This window comes from Betta splendens, chromosome 4 (assembly GCF_900634795.4).
Source record: "Betta splendens chromosome 4, fBetSpl5.4, whole genome shotgun sequence".
NCBI lineage: Eukaryota > Metazoa > Chordata > Actinopteri > Anabantiformes > Osphronemidae > Betta > Betta splendens.
Window position 1 is genome coordinate 8,831,043 of NC_040884.2, and position 23,729 is coordinate 8,854,771.

Sequence of the window (23,729 nt, forward strand, 5' to 3'; positions counted from 1 at the left end):
GGAGTGATGACCCTTCAAATAAAACCAGACTTTCAGTGAACTATCATAAACTACAAAACTCCTTTGAAAACTGGTCTTTGCAAGTGACTGAGATCTTTGGACAGTATTATACTCCTATAAATACTGTGGGTCACGAAGAATTGCCCTGTGAAGGATAAACTTGAGCACGTCAAGCTTAAAAACTGATAAAGACAGTAAGTGTTAAAGTGGTGGCGGTTGTTTTCTTAATGAGCTTTGTCTGTTTTCCTAGTTATTTCTTACTTAGTCATTAGCTTAAGGCCATTATTTAAATGTCACACAATCGTGTCACAACCACACACTTAAAGGTTTGAAAAAAAAGTTTTTTTCTGTAACTTTCACATTTCTGTTTTAGTCAAACTCACCCCTGTGTGTTCGTATCAAGCGGTGAATTCATTCATGACCTACTGTACTGTAGCAATCTTAGCACTTAGAGTTTTTCCTTTGGTTTTTATTGACACAAGGCTGAGAGGGTGAAATAGCAGTAAACTGAGGAACATGTCTGTATGGCAGGTTTTATTTGTTGGCCCCACGCTCTTCAGCGCTCAGCCATGTTGGCTTTGGGTTGGATATTTTTCAACTGTAGAGAGTTCTGCTGCAGCAGCCAGTGAAGTTTGACAGAATGATAAATTGCTCTGACTGATTGTCAAGTTTCTATTCCCATTCTGACTGTTTTGTTTTGAATTTTTTCTCCCTGCCAACCATAAAGCCGCCTGCTAATAATAAACTTTGTGTATGCAGCGGAGTGTGGCTATAAACTGTTTATTGAGATATAATTTTGCGCAGCATGTGTGCATAGAAATATTCTACAATTAGAGACCCCCGAACTGAAACAAGCACTTGAAATACACAGACTATCTTTTGTTGGCATTCTACTAAGAGCAGTGTTGGCGCCAGCATATGTCTTCAGTTTAATGGGCTTAAAGAATCATTATTGTTTTGTGCAACAGTTAAATTAGCTGTGGTGAAGTTATGCTGGAGAACAACGTCCGCGTCAGAGTAGAATTATTTTTTTTTATGAATGGAAATCTCCTTCTAGTTCCCTTATCACCAAGTAATATGCGCCAACCGAATGGCAGATTCTGTCATGAACTGATGTTTACGTGCCCTTGAGCAAGACTTGTACCCTCAGCTGTTAGGTGCTACATACAGTCACCAGGCTGCATAGTTTGAGTGCATCACTCACACTAAGGAACCTCCCACAGGCTGTTGATGTAACTGGAACATGTTGTGAATCATCTTGAGTGGTGCAGTAAATAAAAGCCGGTTTGGAAAGAGAAGCGATATTAAAAGAATACATCGCTAATGGTCCCAGAATCACCTCCCTCGTTATTAATTTAGCTTTTGGCATCTTTACTTAATTTACTCCTGAAATTTACAGCGGCTCTAGTGAGACGGCGGCTGTGCTGTGGTGAAACCAGGCTCTGCTTGGGTGGCTCGCCGGCCAAAATTGCCCCGCTAATGCTCTGATAAGCCTTTTCCTGTGAGATTTAAATCCACAGGATGCACGTTTGACCTTTTAATAAGGCTGATTGGAATACGAGAATGCATACAGCATTGTGTGATGGTTTCCTGTGATACGACTCAGGACACATTTCTCTTTTTTCCCAAAGCTCCACTGCACATTTGCTGTATAAGCTGCAAGCACATGCCGTATACGGTGTATGATTTGTTTTGCCGTCGCATTGAAGTGCAGCAGGTACTGTACAGTATGTCTTCCCCCAAACACCCTGAGGCAGAAAGCAGCATTATCCTCTACGGTGACAACTCACTAGCACGTGTAGTGCATCCAGCGCAATGCACGTGGTCCAAAGCGGAGTGGCAACAGCAAGTGCATGGGTACAGTGTATGTGAGCACAATGAATTATTCAAACTCCACTTCATATCTTTGTTACATACCTTGAGTGGTGCCTGCCATGTTGTGCTAGGATTTGGCAGCTCTTTAAGTGATAGCGCGCCGGCTTTTGGTCGCCTGTTCAGCAGGAATCTCCCGCTCACTCCGGCTTCTTTTTCTCATTGTCTGAAGCGAGCTGATGTGTAGTTCAAGGGCTGACACTTGAGTACGCTTCAAACGCGATGGGAGGTGAAAGATAAAACGTTACACGCCGCATTTCGGATTTCAGATACCAACAGCGGGAGCCGCGTGTAACACCTCCCCATTCAGCTGTGGAGCCGAGTATTGCTAGCTAAAGAGGTGCTTTATTGGAGGGTCTGTACCATGATGAAAAGTAGAGCTTTTTAAACTCAAATGTGATATTGAGCTACTGCCACACTACACGCATTTAATGGCAGTTGGCAGTGGAGATGGTTTTTCCAGGCACTACCTCCTTTCACTCTTTCATACTGACTCCCATCTAGATTTTAGGTTCCAAAATTAACATTTCAAAGGACCCCAGAGTTGTTTTAATTTATTTATCTGTTCATTATTGGTGAAGCACGTTGAAGCAATTCTAAGCAATCCCATGACTTACTAGGTTGAACATACTGTACCTGTCACCTCATCAGTCTCCCACATTGTTCTAAAGGACTATCAGCCCACTTTACACTTTCCTCTTTACAGCTTTGCTTCAGTTCATTGAGGTGTTTGGAGATTTGCTAATGCACTGCTCTCCTTAGCATTTCAATGGGGCTGAGGTCTGAACCTTGACTGTCTCTCCGCCAGCTACAGTTTGAATTTAGAATCTGGAATAGAAGGAAGGTCCTGTGACTGCAAAACAAACCCATATCACCGCTCCTCCACAAGCGTATGAGGCACTGGTGCTGAAATGCTGTGTTTGGTTTTTGCCAAAGCAAGAGCTGGGCATTTAGACCAAACAACTGCACTCTGGTCTCATCTGTCCATAGAAGGTTCTTCCAGAGGTTTTGTGGTTTGTTCAGTATAACAAATATGCCTATTGTAAATTTCCAACAGATGCTTTTTCCTGGGAACCCTTTTAAAAAATACTTCATTTTTCTAGACGTCTATATCTATACAAAAAAAAAATGTGATTAATGCTGTGGCTTCAGAGCCAGAAGGGAAAGTGTTTGACTCCACCAGGCAACAACCTGTGAGTCTGTATGTGCTTTTGTTCCGCTATTGTGGCAGTTCATCAAGTCTACGGTTAGTCAAATCCTAAGTCCCACACAAAGTGAAATATGGTCAGATGCACTGTAATCTCTTTTCTATTATATCTTCATCCTTAAATTATTGCAGTGTGTTAAGTTTTAATGCATTGGCTGAGCTCAACAGATTCAATTCCACACACTGTGGTTGCCAAGAGTTAATTAAACAGTTGAGCTGTTGTTTGGAGTTGACTTTTGTTCAGCTGTTACTGTACATAAAGAAACGGAATAAAAGGGCAGTAAAAGTGTTTTATATATTAAACTTTTGATAAAGAGAAAGACATCACAACTTCCTCGTCTTATCTACTTTGATATTTGGGAATTATGTCTCCACAACCATCACTTGTTTTTCACATATAGAAATATAGTTAAATAAATGAATAAATCTCCAACACTGATAAAAGGCACAGCATTGATCCTGCTTTTGTTGATTCTACCAGCCAAGTTCAACCAGAACATTTGAGAATTTATTTTATATTATATAATAAAACTCTGTCAAGTACAGTACAGGGTTTTTTTAATTCTATATCTTGCTTTTATTACATGAGCCTAGATAAGTTGGCACTGAAAGCTACAATAGGATACATAAAGATCTGTGGGTCACAGAGTCAGCCATGACTTAAGGCTCCTTTGGCCCAGTTCCATTGTCTGGATTCACAGACTGACAGCCAGGGAGAAGGCTAGGTGTGATGTATCAAGGCAGACAAACTGCCTGTTACTCAGACAGGCCCTGCACAATGTGGTTCTACCCCTGGTCCTGGCCTGCACCTTGGGTTGGGGCCACAGGCAATAGGGCACAATGTAGCAGTGTGGGCTGTACTGCATTTTCAGGAGCTAAAAGGATAGATTGATGTAGAAAATGCTGCTCTATGCCATAATGGATTCCTCGGCGATGCCTGCCCTATTTGTGTATTGCAGCCCTGAAGGAAGTGTACTCACAGTTCCCCTACACAATGAGGGAAATTGCAATGCCACTTAGCCAGCATTGGGACTGAATGTGAAATTAACCTTGCTATGATTTCTTTAATTTGCTTGGAGTGACATCTCCCTCAGGTGAGAGGGGCCTCCAACAGTTTCTCAAATATCTCTTAGCATGCACTCGCACAAATCACGTTAGCTCCCTTGGTGGTTTTACTTTACACCCTCAGCATAGGTGAGTTTCTCCCATTCAACTTAATTTTTTTTTTTTTAATTTCTTTAAGGACACATTGCCGTGTAATATAAAGGTTGAGCAATCAACATATACAGTATGTTTCTCAAGGTATAGATCACAGATCTGATTGTTGTTTAATGGCTTCTCTGACCTTTGCAAAGCTCCCTTCCTGCTGTAATCAATAGAAATACCATTTGCTGCCCGGGCAGGGTAATGCAACCAGATCCGGTGTAAAAAATATACTGGCTTTAATTTATCAGGAAAGACTGCGCTCTAATTTGATTCTTCAAATGGAAATTTGTCCATTTGTTTCAGACGCATTTGAATGATGCATTCCTTGAAATGTAAGACCACGTCTCCTTGGAGGGGAAACTCCATCATGAGGTGGATAACACTCTATAAAATATAATGTCTCATAATTAGGTCCCATCTGATGCTTTATCTGATGGAGATGATATAAACAAAGTGATATCATGCCTATACATCATTTGAATTTCACACTGTCATAGTGCCATGAGAATCGCAACGCTCACAGCATTTACAACTGAATCCTTTTTTTTGTTAAGGTTTATTTTTTCTGCTTGCTTATTACAGTACATACACCGTATCTAATCATTACCTCCTGAAATGTGAAATGTATTTTAGATGTCTATAAAAATGAGTAACAGTGTTTGATTGTGCTTTCAAAATGAAGCTGGAACAAACCATATCCACACAACACTCTCTCCAAGCCAGTTTTCTCCCATCCTCATCACAATAGCTGAGCGTAAAGACAAATCTCCATTGTACCTGACTGCAGTCTGCTGTGCTTGATTAACTGCTTCACATTAACGTGCTGCTTATAGCTAAAGACATCTCTCAGACTCAAATTGCAATCATTTACTTCCTTAATATCTCTGCACAAGTTTTATGGACCATGATTAGAGAGAAGATGTATAGTGTGATTTCAGCTTCAGAGTTGTAACTGGCAGAACGGCTTTGTTCTCTTGCAGCAGATTAGGAAATGTTGCATGAACAAATTAGCGCAATTTAGTGGTTAATCGCAAGCTTGGTAATTTACCTTGGCTGTAGTGTTCTCTTTCATGTTTGAGCATTGGGGAAAACCTCAGAGGAGAAATAAACCTGTGTCTGCACCGCTCAGGAAAAGCCGAAAACATGGGATGGGATGTGAACAAGACATGGGATGAAAGACAAACATGATGGTGTGTGCAGGCTTAGGAAAATTTATATAATCACAGGGATAATGATGCATCTCCAACCCGGCTGCATTGAGTTTGACTAATCTTAGACATTAATATTTTGGCCCTCTCCGACATACCATTAAAATCTATTTTCATGCTGAATCATCAAGCCAACACTCTAAGCACTTGTGAGCTCTTGCAAACTGGAATATTTAGCTGCATCAGTTTAATTGGAAGCCTACACGCCACCTGTGGATATCACTGACGAGTGCAGTTGAATGCAGGAGTCATTATTGCCGGCACCTGTTTTTCATTACCCCGCCACTTACATAGAGCCTTGTATTTATGGTGCACCAAGAAAAAAAAAAAAACAGGCAGATAATGCAGATGCTCTGGCGTGCACGGCCCTGTTCCCAGCAAAGGTGGCGTGCTGTGAAAAATAGAAATGCAAACTACATGCAACAATTTGGAAATCACTGATTGCACATCCATATACTGTACTCTTTGATCAATTCACGCTTGACACTGCTGCAGCAGTCGTGGATCAATAGAGATGCACCTGGTGAAACGTTTCATTAATAATTGGATTAATTGGCTACGGGTTCCTGCCATGGTTAGACATAAAATGAGCATCTCAGACAGAGTGAGCCATTCGAAATAAAAAAGGAGAATTTGGGGATTTTTTCGGTTACAGTACATAATATCATTAAAAGATTTAGAGAGTCGGAGAAACATCTTTACACGAGGGAGAAGGTCAAATACCAGCACTTAATGGCCGTGATCTCCTCTGTGCCAAAGAGGAGCCGTTCAGCTCGGTATCTACATGCAGTGCCAGCAAACCTGTCTAGGCACCTTTATTGCTCAGTGCCCTGTACTGTATATACTGTGCAGGTATAGGAAGGTAAATATGGAAAAAATGTCCCTTTCCTGACCTTTTTGAAAGATGTCATCAAATTCCAGCATCTTTCAAAACAAAAAGTGTTGCTTTGTTTTCTTTTTGCCTATAAATAAAAGTTTAAGAACAATAACGAATTTAAAAATGTGCGCATAATAGTCCATTTAACATCAGCTAATTCATTTTGAACATGCTGTAACATAGAGTAACCCATACAGTACATGTATAACCAGCTGATACGTGCCTTTCCTGTGCTTTTCTATGGAAAGCAGCTGATCCGGTGATTTGGTACACTGTGAATTTCATTGGAAGCGTCAGGCGTGCTTGGTCTCATGGGTCAGCGCTTTTGACTGTCTTGCTCTAGTAAAAGGCACAAGCACACGCATGCTGAGTATCGTAATTCTCCATTACAGGGAAATACAATGAGGCTGTGTATTAAGGGCAGTGTATAGGTCAACTGTGTAGTGGAACAGTTTGGTGAAAGAGGCGGTGGTAGTGTGATCTTTATAGGGCACTGAGACATAAAATCCTGTAAAAATCAAAATCTATAAAAAAACATTTCTATAGCACCTTTCTAGGTCTGACACACAAAGTGCCACACATAAAACACAAAGGGACAGACATAGACCTGCTGTGTATGTGCTATGATTCATACCGCTGATCACTGTGCACAATAAACAACCCTGACACATACCGCAGCCACTAATGGGTGTTAAAAATCTCATAAAAGCTGTGTTGTACACAGACATTCATCAGAATAAATTAATCGGATTCTTTGTTTATGTGCATTGAACATAGGGTCCTTCTGACACGCACACCAGTGCATGTCCACACCTTCAGCGCGTCTGTAGCCCAAATAGAACACGTGTAGCAGACTGGAGATTCCTGCTTGATTGTTTAAGTTTTTATGGGTACTTGTTAGAAAACTTGTGCTGTATTTGTGTATTTTAGTACCATATGTTTCTGCATCTCCTGTAGAGATTAAATCTCCTCTCTGTCCATCTCCTTTCAAACCTTGTAAGGAGCATAATATGGAACACACTGTCTACAATGGACTGTTGAATCGTGATGAAGCTTCTCTTACAACATTAAAATAACAGATGGCACACGAGACCATTCCAGTTTAATTAACAGTGCTGTCATCTTCATTTCAAGCAAACGTAGTTGTGCATTATTATCCACCAAAACAAAACAAATGGCAAAATGACTAGTTGACATTATTTATTTAAACGCGTTACTGTGTGTTAGAAGACACCAGGCTCGTTGTGCTACTGCAGTACAGTGCGTACGCTTTGTTCCTTTCTAGGGTTTAAGGACGCTGTCAGGTATTTATAGTATCAAATCTGCCGTACTTAACTAGTTTTCATTCTAACCATGTTAACCTACACTGCACAGATATCTGGTTCTGACATCAAACCTGCTCTGCGCCGTTTGATCACTGCGCTGACACACTGTACTGCACATCCTTTCTCACATCAGTGGGATTAAGCTTAAAAAAAATCTGCTTCTTTACTGGGGCAAAGCCAAACCATGTGCCATGCACCGTCACAAAAATAGAGCTCTTTGTGCTGCGCCTCCATCCCTGCACTCTCTTGGCATATTAACAGGTCTGTTTCTCACATCCGGTGCTTGTTTATGGATAAGTTTTTCAAACATTCTCGATCCTTTGCTGTTGTTTGTATAGCCACCATTGTCTTTGCCAAGACTCTTGGACTCCATTGTAGCCTCCGCAACACTGTGAGAAGAGGCAGGAAAGCTCATTATCAACTGTGCCTCAGTTTCAGGTTTTTAGTAGTGCACAGATAAAAAGCCACCAGGGTCTCTGAATATGGCGGTGGCATTATATAAGAATTCAGCTCACATGCAGGGGAGGCTGAAATCACTGAATGACAGCATTTTCAGCCTTGAAGCATGGTTTGTCTTGACTTTGACTCCTTTTAATAAGATAGTGCTGAGTCACTGTTGGTTTTCTGTCACACGTCGAGCTCGGTTTTGCTTGATCGTGTACTCTGTGTGATCCCCGTGACTCCCAATTCCATCTACACATCTTCAATCCCACACTGCCATTACCACCCTTACAAGTTTTGTATAACTAGATGTCACACTGAGCACCACGAGGCTGGAAATTAATTCTGGCGAGGGAGAATCTTCCACAGTCTCTAACTCACACTCATCTATGTGTCTGTCCGTCTGTAAGATAATCAGCATATCAGTGATGAAATAATAATATAATATTTGTAATCATCAGCAGGTGGCTTGCTGGCTTTCATTACAAGACTTGGACTGAAATCTAACACCCAACTAAATGCCACTCATAGGTCTCACTGGAGTCATTAGTTATTTTTGTCTGTAAAACATCAGTAAAATGGTGAAAATGTCATTATAATTCCCCACAGTCCAAGATGATGCTTTCGAATAACTCGCTGGCTGTGTTACAATAAACTGTCTGCAACAGGCGCGACATTCAGTTTACTGTTAGAAGCGACAAAGAAAAGCAATAAATCTGCACATTTGAGACAATGGGAGCAGGCAGTTATTACAGTTGATAAATGGATGAATCAAACATTCACTCTAATCAGCCATAACATTAAAATCATTGAGAGGAAAAGTGAATATCAATGATTATCTCGTTACGGTGGCATCTCTCAAAGGGCGTGACGGACTGTGTTAGACAGCGAGGGGACAGTCGGTTCAGACGTTGAGGTGTTGGAAGCAGGAATAATGAGGAAGCGTTACTTAAAAAGATTTAATTTACTCTGTCAGCACTTAACAGTGATCCAAGGAAACTGAACTAATGTCTGCACCAAGTCTGTAGGAATCAAACTGTTGAGGTAGAGAAGTAGAAAAGTCAGTTGTATGTGACTCATGCACGTTTTGGTGCAAATTACAGGGACAAAAGTGAGACTAATGAATCCCCCTCCCAACAGACAAAGAAGCTGTGTCCAGCTCTAATGCCCCCTGGCTTCAGTCTGGGGCATTAAACCACTGTAGGAGACGTCACATACATGACTAAAAGTGTAGATCTAAATATAAGTTTTAATTTTAATTCTAATGTGTGACGTGTGTTGCCTACCTGGTCTCAGAGCTCGCCCCTAGTGCTTCCATTCTGTCGCCGCTGGTTCAGCTGTTAGTAGCAATACATTCACTGTACACAGAAGCTAGTGTGAATAAAGCATCTGCACCTGTCACCTGTAACTTTATTAGTTAGTGTATCTGCTGATTGGAACGAGAGTGTGTGTGTGTGTGTGTGTGTGTGTGTGTGTGTGTGTGTGTGTGTGTGTGTGTGTGTGTGTGTGTGTGTGTGTGTGTGTGCTCCCTCCAACTTTTTAGGTTTCTCACACCTCTGCCAACGTGTCAGTCACGGTGCTTTGCTGCTCCTGCCTTTGGCATCGTTAGCTAACAATAAAACACTGACATGTGCATTGAGCCATTGGATTTGTCTGTCTTCCAGGAAGTAGCTCTAACTGCACGGTCTGGACTTGAACAAATAACAGTGGATAACTGGGAATACTGCACACCATTATTTCATTTTCTGTCACCTAGTCAATATGAATGAAATGATGCACTGTTAATCTGCAGCGGTTTTACGACGAGGGGAAAGTAAAGGAGAGTTTAGTGCAATACCTTATTACAGCACGCTGCAGCTTCTGCTCTTCTTAAGCTTGAAGGCCATTTACTACACATACTGAGTGTGTGCTTGTGTTCTGTGTTTGTATTCTTTGTAGACATAGTATAAGTACTTTGCCTTCATTTTTCTATTTCCAGCCAGAAAGTATGACAGTGGCGAATATCTTAACATCACCGGCATCACAAGGGACCAAGCTGGAGACTACGAATGCAGCGCTTTAAATGACATCTCCTCTCCTGACACCAAAACAGTAAAAGTCACAGTCAACTGTAAGTATCTCCTTCTTCTCCTTTGCTTTCTTTCTTGCACAGTAGCCTTGCAGACACATGAAAGGCACCGGGGCAGCCTTCGATGATACCACGGTCATGTCCCTGATGGTGCACTTGAAGAAAGAACACTGTCTCGAAGTTTGAAAAAGTACAAAGCTAAAGTTTCTTAATATTTAATGTGAGAATTCCCTTTTTGTCTGTGCATGTAGGTGATTAATTCACACTAAGGAAAGGTCTGACTGTTCTAAGCACTATTCCATTATGCAGGTAATGAGTCTTTCAAAAGTGTGAGGAGACAGTAATGAGGAGCCAGGGCATTAATGAATGATACCGGGCTTTAGCTGCTGTGGTCACATGGAAATCACCACCCTTAAGTATGAGATGGAATGGGTGCTTGACAATTATTGCCATTCTCAGTCCTTTCAAAAGTCCTCCGTTGCTTTACTGTTATTCACGGGGGCTCCTGCGTGGATGCCCTGTGCTAAATCTCACTTTTGGCTAAGCTCCTCAGCCAGACAGCGAGAAGGAGAAAAGCACTCCTCCTGGCCCTGTTACTGAAACACATGCTGAAGGCCAATCATGCGGGTTTTTATCATTCAAGTTTAAGGAATAATATTGTTTCCTTTCATAAACAGTTTGGCAATGCATTAATGTATGTAGTCTATTTCCGCCTCTCGTTGGTAATACAGTTTTCATCCTGGCTTGGTTAGAAAAGCAGCTCTCTGGCCATTATTCTTGTGTAATGCCGGCTTGGCTAATGAGCTGGGCCTGAGTGGAGTTTTAGAGGCCGGTTATTTATAGCTCTTCTGAGACATGGGTTCAAGGATGAAAAGTGCTTTGACAGCTGGCAGCATCTTTATGTAACAGAACAAAGGGGATGTTCACAGTGATTGATAAGGCATGCCATAGACAGATGCCAAATGATGGAGCGAGGCAGCGAGGGTGGGTGGGTACAGTATCGAAACCAGACCAGAGCAGTCATTCAGGACTTAGGGTTTAGACAAAGTCAGCATAGTTTGAGTTAGTTGGTCAAGTGTTGAGCCAGTATTTGCTCCCAGTTATGAGGTGGGCTGTAACAGGCAGAATGCTACTGTAAATGAAATAACAGGGTTCTTTTACTTCCTGTTTTTATTGTATATGAGGACACATTGCATAGTTTAATTAGATGGTGTTGATGGCAGCTTGCCTCCAATGGACATGTAATGTCTCCTGCAGTAGTTCTGCAACACATGTGTCATTCTCTGACAAGTCTGCATTCAGATGTGCCTGCTGTAATTAGTCGGTGTAGGTAATGGGGCAGCCTGTGTCTGCACAGCGTTAATCTTCCCGCGCTACTGCTTTAGTTGTAAATATTCCTCTGTTTTTGACACCCTCTTTGAGCTACGGCCAACATGTAGCTCCGTGGAGTCCAACTCATCTGGCCTCAGCAGCACCTCACACATGAAAGGTCTTGTTTTTTATGGCCGCTGTTTAGCATTCGAAGTGCTGCGTGCCTATGAGACCTGCATAAACAACACATCGCTGACCTTACAGCTGCAAAAGGCAGCTGTGGTTGTCGACACCTTCAAATGCCCAAAGACAAAAGACCGCACTTTGGTTCTTTGTGTCATGTAGCACTTCCTAGTCAGTGTTTCACTTCTCCAAACATTCGTGGATCCGTTGTATTTTAATAAAAGACTCACGTTGGCTCATTTATAAAGATAAGGGAGCAGGATAAATGAGTTATAGTTGTCCATTGGAGCGGTGGATATGGCCACAGCAGGCAGAGCCTGAGCCAGCTGGTGGTCACCCTTCACTGCGTTCTCTCCACCCTGGCACAGTTCTCCCTCTGTGAAGGAAGAAGCAAAGCATTTGGTCTATAGTCCAATCTACTGTATCATTCATGCTCCACTGTCACACATCAGGCTATATTCACTATTCTTCCTGAGCGTGGGGTGTTGATGGAGACGCTGCGTGCTGTATTCCGAATTAAGATAAAGATGTGCCCCGACATTCAAATTCACACAAGAGAGCGTAATTACATAGCAAGAAGCAAGAAATGAACTTTATTAAAAACATTACACTCCGTGGACACGTACTGTACGCTTGCAGCTGTTTTACTCGGCTGACAGAATCAGCTTTGCAACTTTTTAAGGGTTCTCCTGGGAGAATCTGCAGGTGTTAGTATTTCACTTGTCAGTGAACAAGGCGAAATGCACCATTTAGATTTTAAACTAATGTGTAATATATTTTAAAGTATGTGTCTTCGTTTCTCACACTTTTTTACCTTCATGATGATCACTGCCTTAGCACCAGCATCAGAGTGCCAGCATCAAGCCTCACAATGTGTCATATATGTTATGTATATTGTCACGGAACGGCGGATGAAAGGACCCACATGCACAGCACGGAGACCACAGGCAGAACGTAGGGTTAAACGGTTTATTGCAGAATCACAGGCGGTCCGGATCATACACAGTCAGTCACGGGGCGTAAGGGAGTAGGCTGTCTCGTAGTCGAGCGGTCAGGTTCGTTAATCCAGAGTTATCCAAGCGACAGTACAGATAAGGGAGCAGGCGAGAATCAGAAGTCAAAAACAGAGCAGGATCAAAAACACGCGAATAGAATAACTAAGTGCTGGGAATGGATGTCTGGCATACGAGCGACGATCTGGCGGGGAACTGAGGAAACAGGTGGTGGTTAAATACAAGAAGTGATTACTTGATACGGAGCAGGTGTGACTAATGGGGACCGGAAGTAAAGCTGGAACCGAAAACAGAAACCGGGAGACTACCAAAATAAAGACAGGAAGTGGAAACTGGAACCCAAAACATGATGATATGACCGAAAAACAAGGTGTCTTCAAAATAAACCTGATAACGGAGCCAGAACCTGACAGTACCCCTCCCTCTAGGGCGTCTTCCACGGCGCCCACGGAAGCCCCCCCCCCCCTCCAAACCAGGGCGGGCGGAGGGTGGTCACAGGAGGAGGGACCGAATCCCCCCCCCTCAAGGCAGACAAGCAGGGTGGGCGGAGGGAGGACTGGAGGAGGGTCAAATCAGGAGTTCATAAAACCGGAAGCAGGAAGCTCAGAGTCCATCCCCAACGGTCCCATGGGGCCCAGAAAACCCCCCCCCTCTTTTGGAGGGTGGCAGCAGGGGAGTCCCAGGATCGTGGTGGGCAACGGCGGCAGAGGCCTCGCCATCGTCGTGGCAGGAGGGGACGTTCCCCAGGCGAACGGCCGTGGCGGTGGCGGAGTCGAGGCGGACGGCGCCGGAGGAGGCAGCGCCATCCAATCACCAGGAGAAGCCGAGGGCGAGGCCACCCGTCCGGCAGCCGAGACCAGGACGAGGCAGGAACCAGCGGCGTCCTCCTTGGACTACCGCGACGAGGAACCGATGCAGGTGCGGCCAGAGCCGGGCCGCCAGGAACCGATGCAGGTGCAGCGGGAGCTGCGACGGGAGCGACCCCCTCCTGGAGGTCCGCCGGGACTGCGACGGGCGCGACCCCCTCCTGGAGGTCCGCCGGGACTGCGACGGGCGCGACCCCCTCCTGGGGGTCGGCCGGGACTGCGACGGGCGCGACCCCCTCCTGGGGGTCCGCCGGGACTGCGACGGGCGCGACCCCCTCCTGGGGGTCCGCCGAGACAGCGACGGGCGCGACCCCCTCCTGGGGGTCCGCCGGGACAGCGGCGGGCGCGACCCCCTCCTGGGGGTCCGCCGGGACAGCGACGGGCGCGACCCCCTCCTGGGGGTCCGCCGGGACAGCGACGGGCGCGACCCCCTCCTGGGGGTCCGCCGGGACAGCGACGGGCGCGACCCCCTCCTGGGGGTCCGCCGGGACAGCGACGGGCGCGACCCCCTCCTGGGGGTCGACAGGAACTACGGCGGGGGCGCGACTGGGGGTCCGCCGGGACTGCGGCGGGCGCGACCCCCCTCCTGGGGGTCCGCCGGACTGCGGCGGGCGCGACCCCTCCTGGGGGTCCGCCGGGACTAGCGGCTGGCGCGCGACCCCCTCCTGGAGGGTGCGCGGGGTCTGCGGCGGGCGCGACCCCCTCCTGGGAGGGTGAGCAGGGGTCTGCGGCTGGCGCGACACCCTCCTGGAGGTGCGCGGGGTATGCAGCTGGCGCGACATCCTCCTGGAGGTGCGCGGGGTCTGCAGCTGGCGCGACCTCCTCCTGGAGGTGCGCGGGGACTGCAGCTGGCGCGACCTCCTCCTGGAGGTGCGCGGGTGGACTGCCGCTGGCGCGACCTCCTCTGGAGGTGCCGCGGGGACTGCAGCTGGCGCGACCTCCTCCTGGAGGTGCGCGGGGACTGCAGCTGGCGCGACCTCCTCCTGGAGGTGCGCGGGGACTGCAGCTTGGCGCGACCTCCCTCCTGGAGGTGCGCGGGGACTGCAGCTGGCGCGACTCCTCCTGGAGTGCGCGGGGACTGCAGCTGGCGCGACCTGCTCCTGGAGGTGCGCGGGGACTGCAGCTGGCGCGACCTGCTCCTGGAGGTGCGCCGGGACTGCCACCCCAAGACTGACAGGGACAGGAACGGCATCTACTTGGCCGACAGGGACAGGAACGGCATCTACTTGGCCGACAGGGACAGGAACGGCATCTACTTGGCCGACAGGGACAGGAACGGCATCTACTTGGCCGACAGGGACAGGAACGGCATCTACTTGGCCGACAGGGACAGGAACGGCATCTACTTGGCCGACAGGGACAGGAACCGGGACTAGAACGGCCGCAACATGGCCGACAGGAACGGCCGCAACATGGCCGACAGGGACAGGAACGGCGTCTACTTGGCCGACAGGGACAGGAACAGGAACTAGAACGGCCTCAACATGGCCGACAGGAACGGCCGCGACATGGCCGACAGGAACTGGAACGGCATCTACTCTGGAGCTGGCATGGCTACTTGCCGCTGCCAAGCTCGACGGATCAGACGTCGGGCCTGATCGGGTGTGCATAGCACCTGTACGACAGGTGGTGCCCCCTGGTTGGGACACGACCTGCGCGTGACTGAACTGAACTGGAACCTGGACAGGAACGTGACTGGGCTGTACTGGAACCTGGACAGGAACGTGACTGGGCTGTACTGGAACCTGGACAGGAACGTGACTGGGCTGTACTGGAACCTGGACAGGAACGTGACTCGACTGTACTGGAACCTGGACAGGAACGTGACTCGACTGTACTGGAACCTGGACAGGAACGTGACTCGACTGTACTGGAACCTGGACAGGAACGTGACTCGACTGTACTGGAACCTGGACAGGAACGTGACTCGACTGTACTGGGGCCGGGACAGGAACGTGACTCGACTGTACTGGGGCCGGGACAGGAACGTGACTCGACTGTACTGGGGCCGGAACAGGAACGTGACTCGACTGTACTGGGGCCGGAACAGGACTCGACTGAACTGGGGCCGGAACAGGACTCGACTGAACTGGGGCCGGAACAGGACTCGACTGAACTGGGGCCGGAACAGGACTCGACTGAACTGGGGCCGGAACAGGACTCGACTGAACTGGGCTCGACTGAACTGGGCTCGGCTGAACTGGAACTGGGCTCGGCTGAACTGGAACTGGGCTCGGCTGAACTGGAACTGGGCTCGGCTGAACTGGAGACGGGACTGGGCTCGACTGAACTGGAGACAGGACTGGGCTCGACTGAACTGGAGACAGGACTGGGCTCGACTGAACTGGAGACAGGACTGGGCTCGACTGAACTGGAGACAGGACTGGGCTCGACTGAACTGGAGACAGGACTGGGCTCGACTGAACTGGAGACAGGACTGGGCTCGGCTGGACTGGAGACTGAACAGGGCTCGGCTGGACTGGAGACTGAACAGGGCGCGGCTGGACTGGAGACTGAACAGGGCGCGGCTGGACTGGAGACTGAACAGGGCGCGGCTGGACTGGAGACTGAACAGGGCGCGGCTGGACTGGAGACTGAACAGGGCGCGGCTGGACTGGAGACTGGACAGGGCGCGGCTGGACTGGAGACTGAACAGGGCGCGGCTGGACTGGAGACTGAACAGGGCGCGGCTGGACTGGAGACTGAACAGGGCGCGGCTGGACTGGAGACTGAACAGGGCGCGGCTGGACTGGAGACTGAACAGGGCGCGGCTGGACTGGAGACTGAACAGGGCGCGGCTGGACTGGAGACTGAACAGGGCTCGACTGGACTGGAGACTGAACTGGGCTCGACTGGACTGGAGACTGAACTGGGCTCGACTGGACTGGAGACTGAACTGGGCTCGACTGGACTGGAGACTGAACTGGGCTCGACTGGACTGGAGACTGAACTGGGCTCGACTGGACTGGAGACTGAACTGGGCTCGACTGGACTGGAGACTGAACTGGGCTCGACTGGACTGGAGACTGAACTGGGCTCGACTGGACTGGAGACTGAACTGGGCTCGACTGGACTGGAACGTGGACTAGACTCGACTGAACTGAGACCTGAACTGGGCTCGACTGGACTGGACTCGACTGGACTGGGGCTGGAACCTGAACGTGACAGGGCTGCACTAGAGCGTGAGCGTGGCGAGGCTGAACGGCGACTGGAGCCTGAGCGGAGCATGACTGAGCTGGGGACTGGGCAAAACACGACTGAGCTGGGGACTGGGCAAAACACGACTGAGCTGGGGACTGGGCAAAACACGACTGAGCTGGGGACTGAACAGCTCGCGTCTGAACTGGAGACGGGGGACCGCATGAATGCAGGGAATCCTCCCAGCGGAACAAACATGGAGCTGGGCAGGTTGATGCAGACACAACGGTCCGACGGGGCGGGGAGAAGGAAACCGAAACCTTCGGCGGTGCGACCGGCGCTGGCGTGGTGCGGAGCGCGTCGCTTAGTTCATCAGACCTAGCGCACAGCCGCTCATAGAGGCGACGAACACTGGGGCGCTCTAACACACTGTCATCGTCCTCCAGCGTTAATATCGCCACCTCCACGGCGCTGCGCTGGTTCTTCGGGTTAACCGCCCGTCGGTAATCCTCCGCGAGGATTTGAAAATAAACGCGTAGGTCGCTGGGTAGCTCGGCGCAGGTGAACTCCATACTTCCTCGCAGGTGAAGGAGACTCGCCGCCAAAAAAACCAAGAAACAAAACAGTCACTGACCTGGGCGACGGCTGAGTGCTGGCTGGGTCCAAGTCTGGCCAGATCGTTCTGTCACGGAACGGCGGATGAAAGGACCCACATGCACAGCACGGAGACCACAGGCAGAACGTAGGGTTAAACGGTTTATTGCAGAATCACAGGCGGTCCGGATCATACACAGTCAGTCACGGGGCGTAAGGGAGTAGGCTGTCTCGTAGTCGAGCGGTCAGGTTCGTTAATCCAGAGTTATCCAAGCGACAGTACAGATGAGGGAGCAGGCGAGAATCAGAAGTCAAAAACAGAGCAGGATCAAAAACACGCGAATAGAATAACTAAGTGCTGGGAATGGATGTCTGGCATACGAGCGACGATCTGGCGGGGAACTGAGGAAACAGGTGGTGGTTAAATACAAGAAGTGATCACTTGATACGGAGCAGGTGTGACTAATGGGGACCGGAAGTAAAGCTGGAACCGAAAACAGAAACCGGGAGACTACCAAAATAAAGACAGGAAGTGGAAACTGGAACCCAAAACATGATGATATGACCGAAAAACAAGGTGTCTTCAAAATAAACCTGATAACGGAGCCAGAACCTGACATATATACTGTATACAGTACAGAATATGATTAGGCTGCACATATCACTTCCTCCTGCATGCACTATTTCTGCTTTATCACTCTAATAAGACAGCATAGCAGTGATTGACACTGACATTTCATGGGCTAACAGTCTAATTAAATACATGTCCAGACAATTTCACTTTGCTTTCAAAACAATTCCTTTTTTTCAAACTCAGAGTATAGTTGACCTCTGGGCTAATTGCAGATTAAGGCCACTAATTAAAATAAGCAAACCGAAGTAATGAAAACAAAATTAAGCTCTGGCTTGTTTGGAGTTTTAATAACGCTAGGCCTTCTATAACACTAAGCCTGCTATTTGGCTTCTATGATATGATAACGCATTGTCACTGTGCAGTAATATCCAAGTGTTAAACCCAGTACATGTAACCTCTGCTTGAAATATTCCAAGGCTCAAAAGACAGCATTAATTAAATTACCGGCCGGCCTGCATCTCTTGTCTTTATTCTTTAAGTGATGAAAGAATAGCGACTGGATACTTTTATCAGCTAAACCTGAATGATGGCAGTCATCCAGAAGGTCACGCTAAAATCAGATTGGCTAAAAAGCCCTGCTTGGCAAAGGGATATTTCAGAGGTGATTTTACCTGATGAAATTTGATCTCCGACCTACTTTTCAAATTTACATATTCATCTTCACTGCAGGTGGGTGCAGTTATTGGCTGAAACTCTCACTGCACACTGTGACTCAAAGGCATAAATATCACATCTATGTTAGGTGGCTGAGTCAGAGGGATGAATGGGAAGGAAACCACCATGGATCACCTCCGCCTGGGATAAAAGGCATTGTGTAGTAAATTAATGAAGCCATGGCAGCATCCACTGCTGCTACATACTGTATGGATAAAACAATAACAAAGGCCTTTTCCTGCATCAAGCTGAGGAATCAACGGTGTCTCACCTTCCTCTGTAGTTTAGAAGAGGTCTCTTCCTCTAGAGAGAGCTGTCTGTTGCTTATTGAATGAGTGACACAGCAGTGTTTGAGCACATTCACGTTGAAATATGAGATTTGACAGTTTGCACAAACCTTAGTCACACGCTGAAGAAACACAGACAACCAACTGTCTCGTGCTACATTTTATTTGCTCGTCACAGTTTCCCATGCTTGAGCTAAAGCTGCTTGAAACCGCACCAGATGTTCCGATTGTCTGTCTCCGTCCATGTGATGATCGCAAAGCTGCCGCAAGTCAATATGCAGGAAATAATTATGTAAGAATGTTAGTCAGTTTATGCTATGGTGGCAACACAGATGTTAAAATATCCATGTGGTGGAGGAAAGCCCCAACTTAAGACACGCCGTCTGTCTTCTGTTTGTTATGTGAACATATACTTTGACTAATAAATGTATAAACAGTTACTGGAGCAACATTTATGGACAGTGTTATCCTACATGTTCATATGTTGGTCTGGGGTTGAGCTTTAAACTATACCAGGGCATCGCTCTCTCTCTTCAGCCTGCTTTGCTTTCCTTGAAGATTCCCCTTGCATTGCAGAATGAAGCTGTGCCCCGTGTGCTTCCAAGTTTCCCAGCCATTCGCACGCCTCCTTCCTCCTGCTCTACCCCGCAGCTGTGCATTCTGCTCATCGTGGCTGAGTTTATAAAAAGAAGAGCACCTCCGTTTCTTTCCTGCTTACAGTAATTGGCGAACAAAACAGCAGATTTTTAATTAATTATCAGCTTGCACGTCAGGACTGCTGTCAGCAATTACAGTGGTGTTGTTGATAGATTTTTGAGCAGAATTAAAATTCGGCAGTGTGCGTGCTATAGCAGGAGCTCTGCACATTTTTTTACAGCACCCTGTCTGATGTTTGCTCACATCCTGCTTTTCCCTCTAAAGCACTGTCAACTGGACCTGTTTGAAATTCAGGCCCTTTCTCTGGTAGATACAACCTCAACATACAACTCTGTCAGGGGATTCTTGACCACCTCAAATAAATAGGAAACTAAACCGGCTCTCTCATGGCCAGGGCACTCATCATTAGGACCAAACAATTACAATGGAGTAAACAACTATGGGAGAAGTGTGGCGACAGTAATAGCATGTGCATGTGTGCAGATCAGAATCAGTGCAGTGGTCCATTTTACTACTAGATCAAAGACAGAGAAGGTCTTCATTCAGTTCAATATAATATGTTATTGCGAATATTTTAACATCAGGCACAAAATCTCAGTTGAGCATTTGTCGACAGTTTGCAGTATCCATTGAAATACAGTGGCTTACAATTCAAAAAAGATGGCTTCCTACAATTGGATTCTGATCCAATCCTAAGTAGAGTTAAAGCCAGTACCCCTCGAGCTGTTTGGATGTAAATCCATCTCTCTACATCTCTGCAAATCTCTTATCTTGATTGCTATTTGGATTCCTTGCTGCATGCAGGGCATGAATAAATGAGTGGAGTCTTGATCTTCTGCAGAATAAATGGTCTTGCTAGTGCCTCTTCAAAACAGATTGACACACTGCGACTTCATCTTTTACCGTGGTTTGCAATTTTTGGTGACTGATCAAAACAACTATAACATTGGCACAAGACAAAGGCGTCGAACGCGTCCGCGCACCAAGCTGTTTATAACATGTTTCAGGAGTTTTCACAATTGGAGGGAACTTAATGAGCCTTCTAACTACAGTAGATATTGACACAGGTAGGATCTGTGTACTTCTACCATTTCACATTGCACACAGATCCCTGGCGCTGTCAACCCACACTTTCCTGCACGCAACGCCAGTTATTTATATGCATTGCATTTTCAGAAATAAAGGAACAGAATGTTCTTTAGCTGTTCTGAATGGAAATCTTAATGAATTAATAAATCTTGGCAGTGGAACCCTCCCTGACTGACGAAGAAACAGGACAATGAAGCCCGCAGATGGCAGTGGGGAACACTATTTGCGTGTAAGCTGATAAGTTATGCACTGATGAGTCCATTTCTTAATTGCAACGAAAACTCATTTTCAAATCTGGCTCAAGAGGTGGGGTTATTAATTGATCTTTTAATTAAAAAGCCTGCATTCTGCAAGTTCTTCTGGCAAACAATAGTTTGTAGCTAAATAAATCATATTCAGTCTTGAAGCACACCAATTAATCATTAATAGTCGCAGGAGGATTGCTTAAGGCGAGCAACCCACCAAAGCCCTGTACATTAAGGTGCAGTGCTGTCAACAAACCATGACTATTAATATTAGATGGAGAGAAGGTCAAACATTTTATTTGTCATTAGCATGCTTATAACAATACATTTTAGAAGGATGCTGAATTGGAGACATCATTTTTATGTTGATACTAAGCTTTGCATAATCCACGGGTAATGGAAGTCGCTTTGTGATCGACCCACGGATGGTCATTTGTCACCCGGCTGGACCTCGCTGCACACATTTTTCTACCGTGCCTTTACTATTTCTGGATCCAAGCCTTCACCTCTGTCTGGTGTAGCGTGTAGTCACCATGACTGCAGGCATGATTTACAGCACCACCACAGCATTTTCTAGACACTAAATTACCTGGAGTATTGGGCCGTTGTGATTTTTAGTGCACTACTTTGCATTCCTTTCCCAATCCTGATGCTGTATTGCACAATATATGATGATATAGGACTTGCCATCAAGTAGAAATTGGAATTATTGGATTAGACTGGATTTTATGGTTGTGATCCATCTTAACCGATCCCAGTGCCAAGATCTAAATTGGAAGAACTTGATATTATTGATATAAATATAAAGAGATGGCGTTTCTGACCACCTACAAAGCTACGGGGAATATTTTTCTCTCTTCCTAAACTTGTCCAAACAGGTATTTGACTATTCTGCACACTTGCAGAAAAGTAACTGTAATGTGGTGAACTTTCAGGAGAGTTCCCCTTGATATATGATGATATATGGGCCATATGCCTGGTTTGACATGGCATCATTTGAGAAGAAATCTGGTTTTACACTATATTCATACAGTAGCCACCGCTCCTCAGCTACATCATAACAGTAGGGCTTGTACTGCTTACTGACACAAGCGTTTGTTGGCCAGGAGTCTAACTGATTGACTGAAGATGTCAATGCAAAATACGGTGTCGTTTCTGGCAAACAGCTGATCCACTGATGATCATTAATAGAAGAGAACACATCAAAATGCAAGGTGCAAAATTAAACAGACAATTAGTCAATGGCCTGTTCCCCAGTTTTAGAGTGAACGACTGCAGCTCTGTGTGATGGTTCAAGTATTGACACACCACCTTGGACACCATGTCCACGTTCCTAGTAACTGTACATTGCAGCAGCCAGGTCACCCTGGTGCTTTCAGAGTAGTCAGATAATCAATGGCTCTGCACAATGACACCAATGGAGGATTACAAGAATTCACTAAGCCTGTTGGTCGGCATACAGCATTGATTTTGTCATACTTGTTATGGGCTTATACATCTATGCTGCAAAGTTACAATTGCCATCTCTGTGTTGCCTTACTTTAAGTGCTGCACATTAGTAAATAACAAACATTCTTCTATCCCTTCTATAACTATGCTGGCAAGGCCTGTAGCTTTCCTGCAGGCTGTCCTTATTGAGTGATTGCTACTTGGTGGCTGTGATTAAAACAGATGCTGATCTGTTGCCATAAAACTGTTGCTACTTTAAGTTTTGAAATTTCAAAGGCACAGACCCGCAGCATGCCTACCCTTGTACACACAGACACAGCAAGCACAGACTTCCAGTCAAGGTCTGCAAATACTCCCAACATGCTGGGGGATGCAGTGATGAATGAGCAGGAAAAGCCCTTGCAAAGCGCGTCGCTTATTTCAGCGCCTAAAGTCATTTCGATTATTCAGTCCACACAGAGAAGAAGAAACGTAAGAATAAATTGCATCCATATGCACGACAGAAAATCAACATACACTTGTCATATGAACATGCTGATTAGGATGCTGAAAAACATTGGTGGACAGGCATCCATCACTAGAGAGCACAGTGTCACCTCACTGAGCCTCATGACGCTCCACAGCAAGGCAGGCAGGGTATAAAAACCCTGGCAGTCTCATAGCAGTTAATGCCAAGGGACTGTTGTCCAGAAAAGCTGCAGCAGGCCATACTGGGATCATCCTTTAGGAACACCTCCAAATGCAATTGAAAGTAAAGGTTTGCAGGAACTCAGCCAAGTCCTTGTACTAGACACAGTCCACTGGCTGGAAGGCTCATTGTCGGGAATATAAATAATACATATCCTACTTTGGGTAATTTACTGTACTGCTAGCAGGCAGACTGACCCTGCGATTGGAGGGTTTTCTGTGTTTCACACGCTTTGACTCATCTGCATAAATGGCACAAGGTCATTTTGCTTGTATTGTATGTTAAATGGTTGTGAATCCAGTTGGGTGTTCTGTCGCAAACACGATAGCTAACAGGTTAGACCCAAGAGCAAGAACAATTAGTGGGGATGTCGAGTTGGTTTTCAAGGATTTAATAAGTACAGAATGAAAATTCACACCAGGGCTGCAAATACATAGTTTAAGAAAAGAAAGAATTTATGTTAAAGAAAACATGAATAGGAAGGAAATAAAAGTTGGATTACAACTAATCTAAAGTCTGAATTACTAACAAACCACAGTCAGAGAAGAAATAAAGTAACAATTTGGAAAATTCAAAATCACTGCTGAGCAGGAACACAGATAGACAAACTTACTGTACAAACCGTGGGTGACGAGACGAGCTGGAGGTCAGAGGAGCAAACAGGTAAAAGCACACAAACCAGGCTTGACACACTAGCAACTAGAACGACAGCATCAA

General features: G+C 46.4%; 1 protein-coding gene across 2 annotated transcripts in view; it reads left to right on the forward strand.

Moving 5' to 3' along the window:
- Positions 1-23,729, forward strand: part of negr1 (neuronal growth regulator 1) — a 109,892-nt gene that overhangs the window by 50,067 nt on the left and 36,096 nt on the right. For both annotated transcript variants that reach the window (XM_029145586.3, XM_029145587.3), the window contains exon 4: positions 10,115-10,246. In XM_029145586.3, coding sequence (XP_029001419.1) covers positions 10,115-10,246 — 132 coding nt within the window. The remainder of the gene's footprint in view (positions 1-10,114; positions 10,247-23,729) is intronic.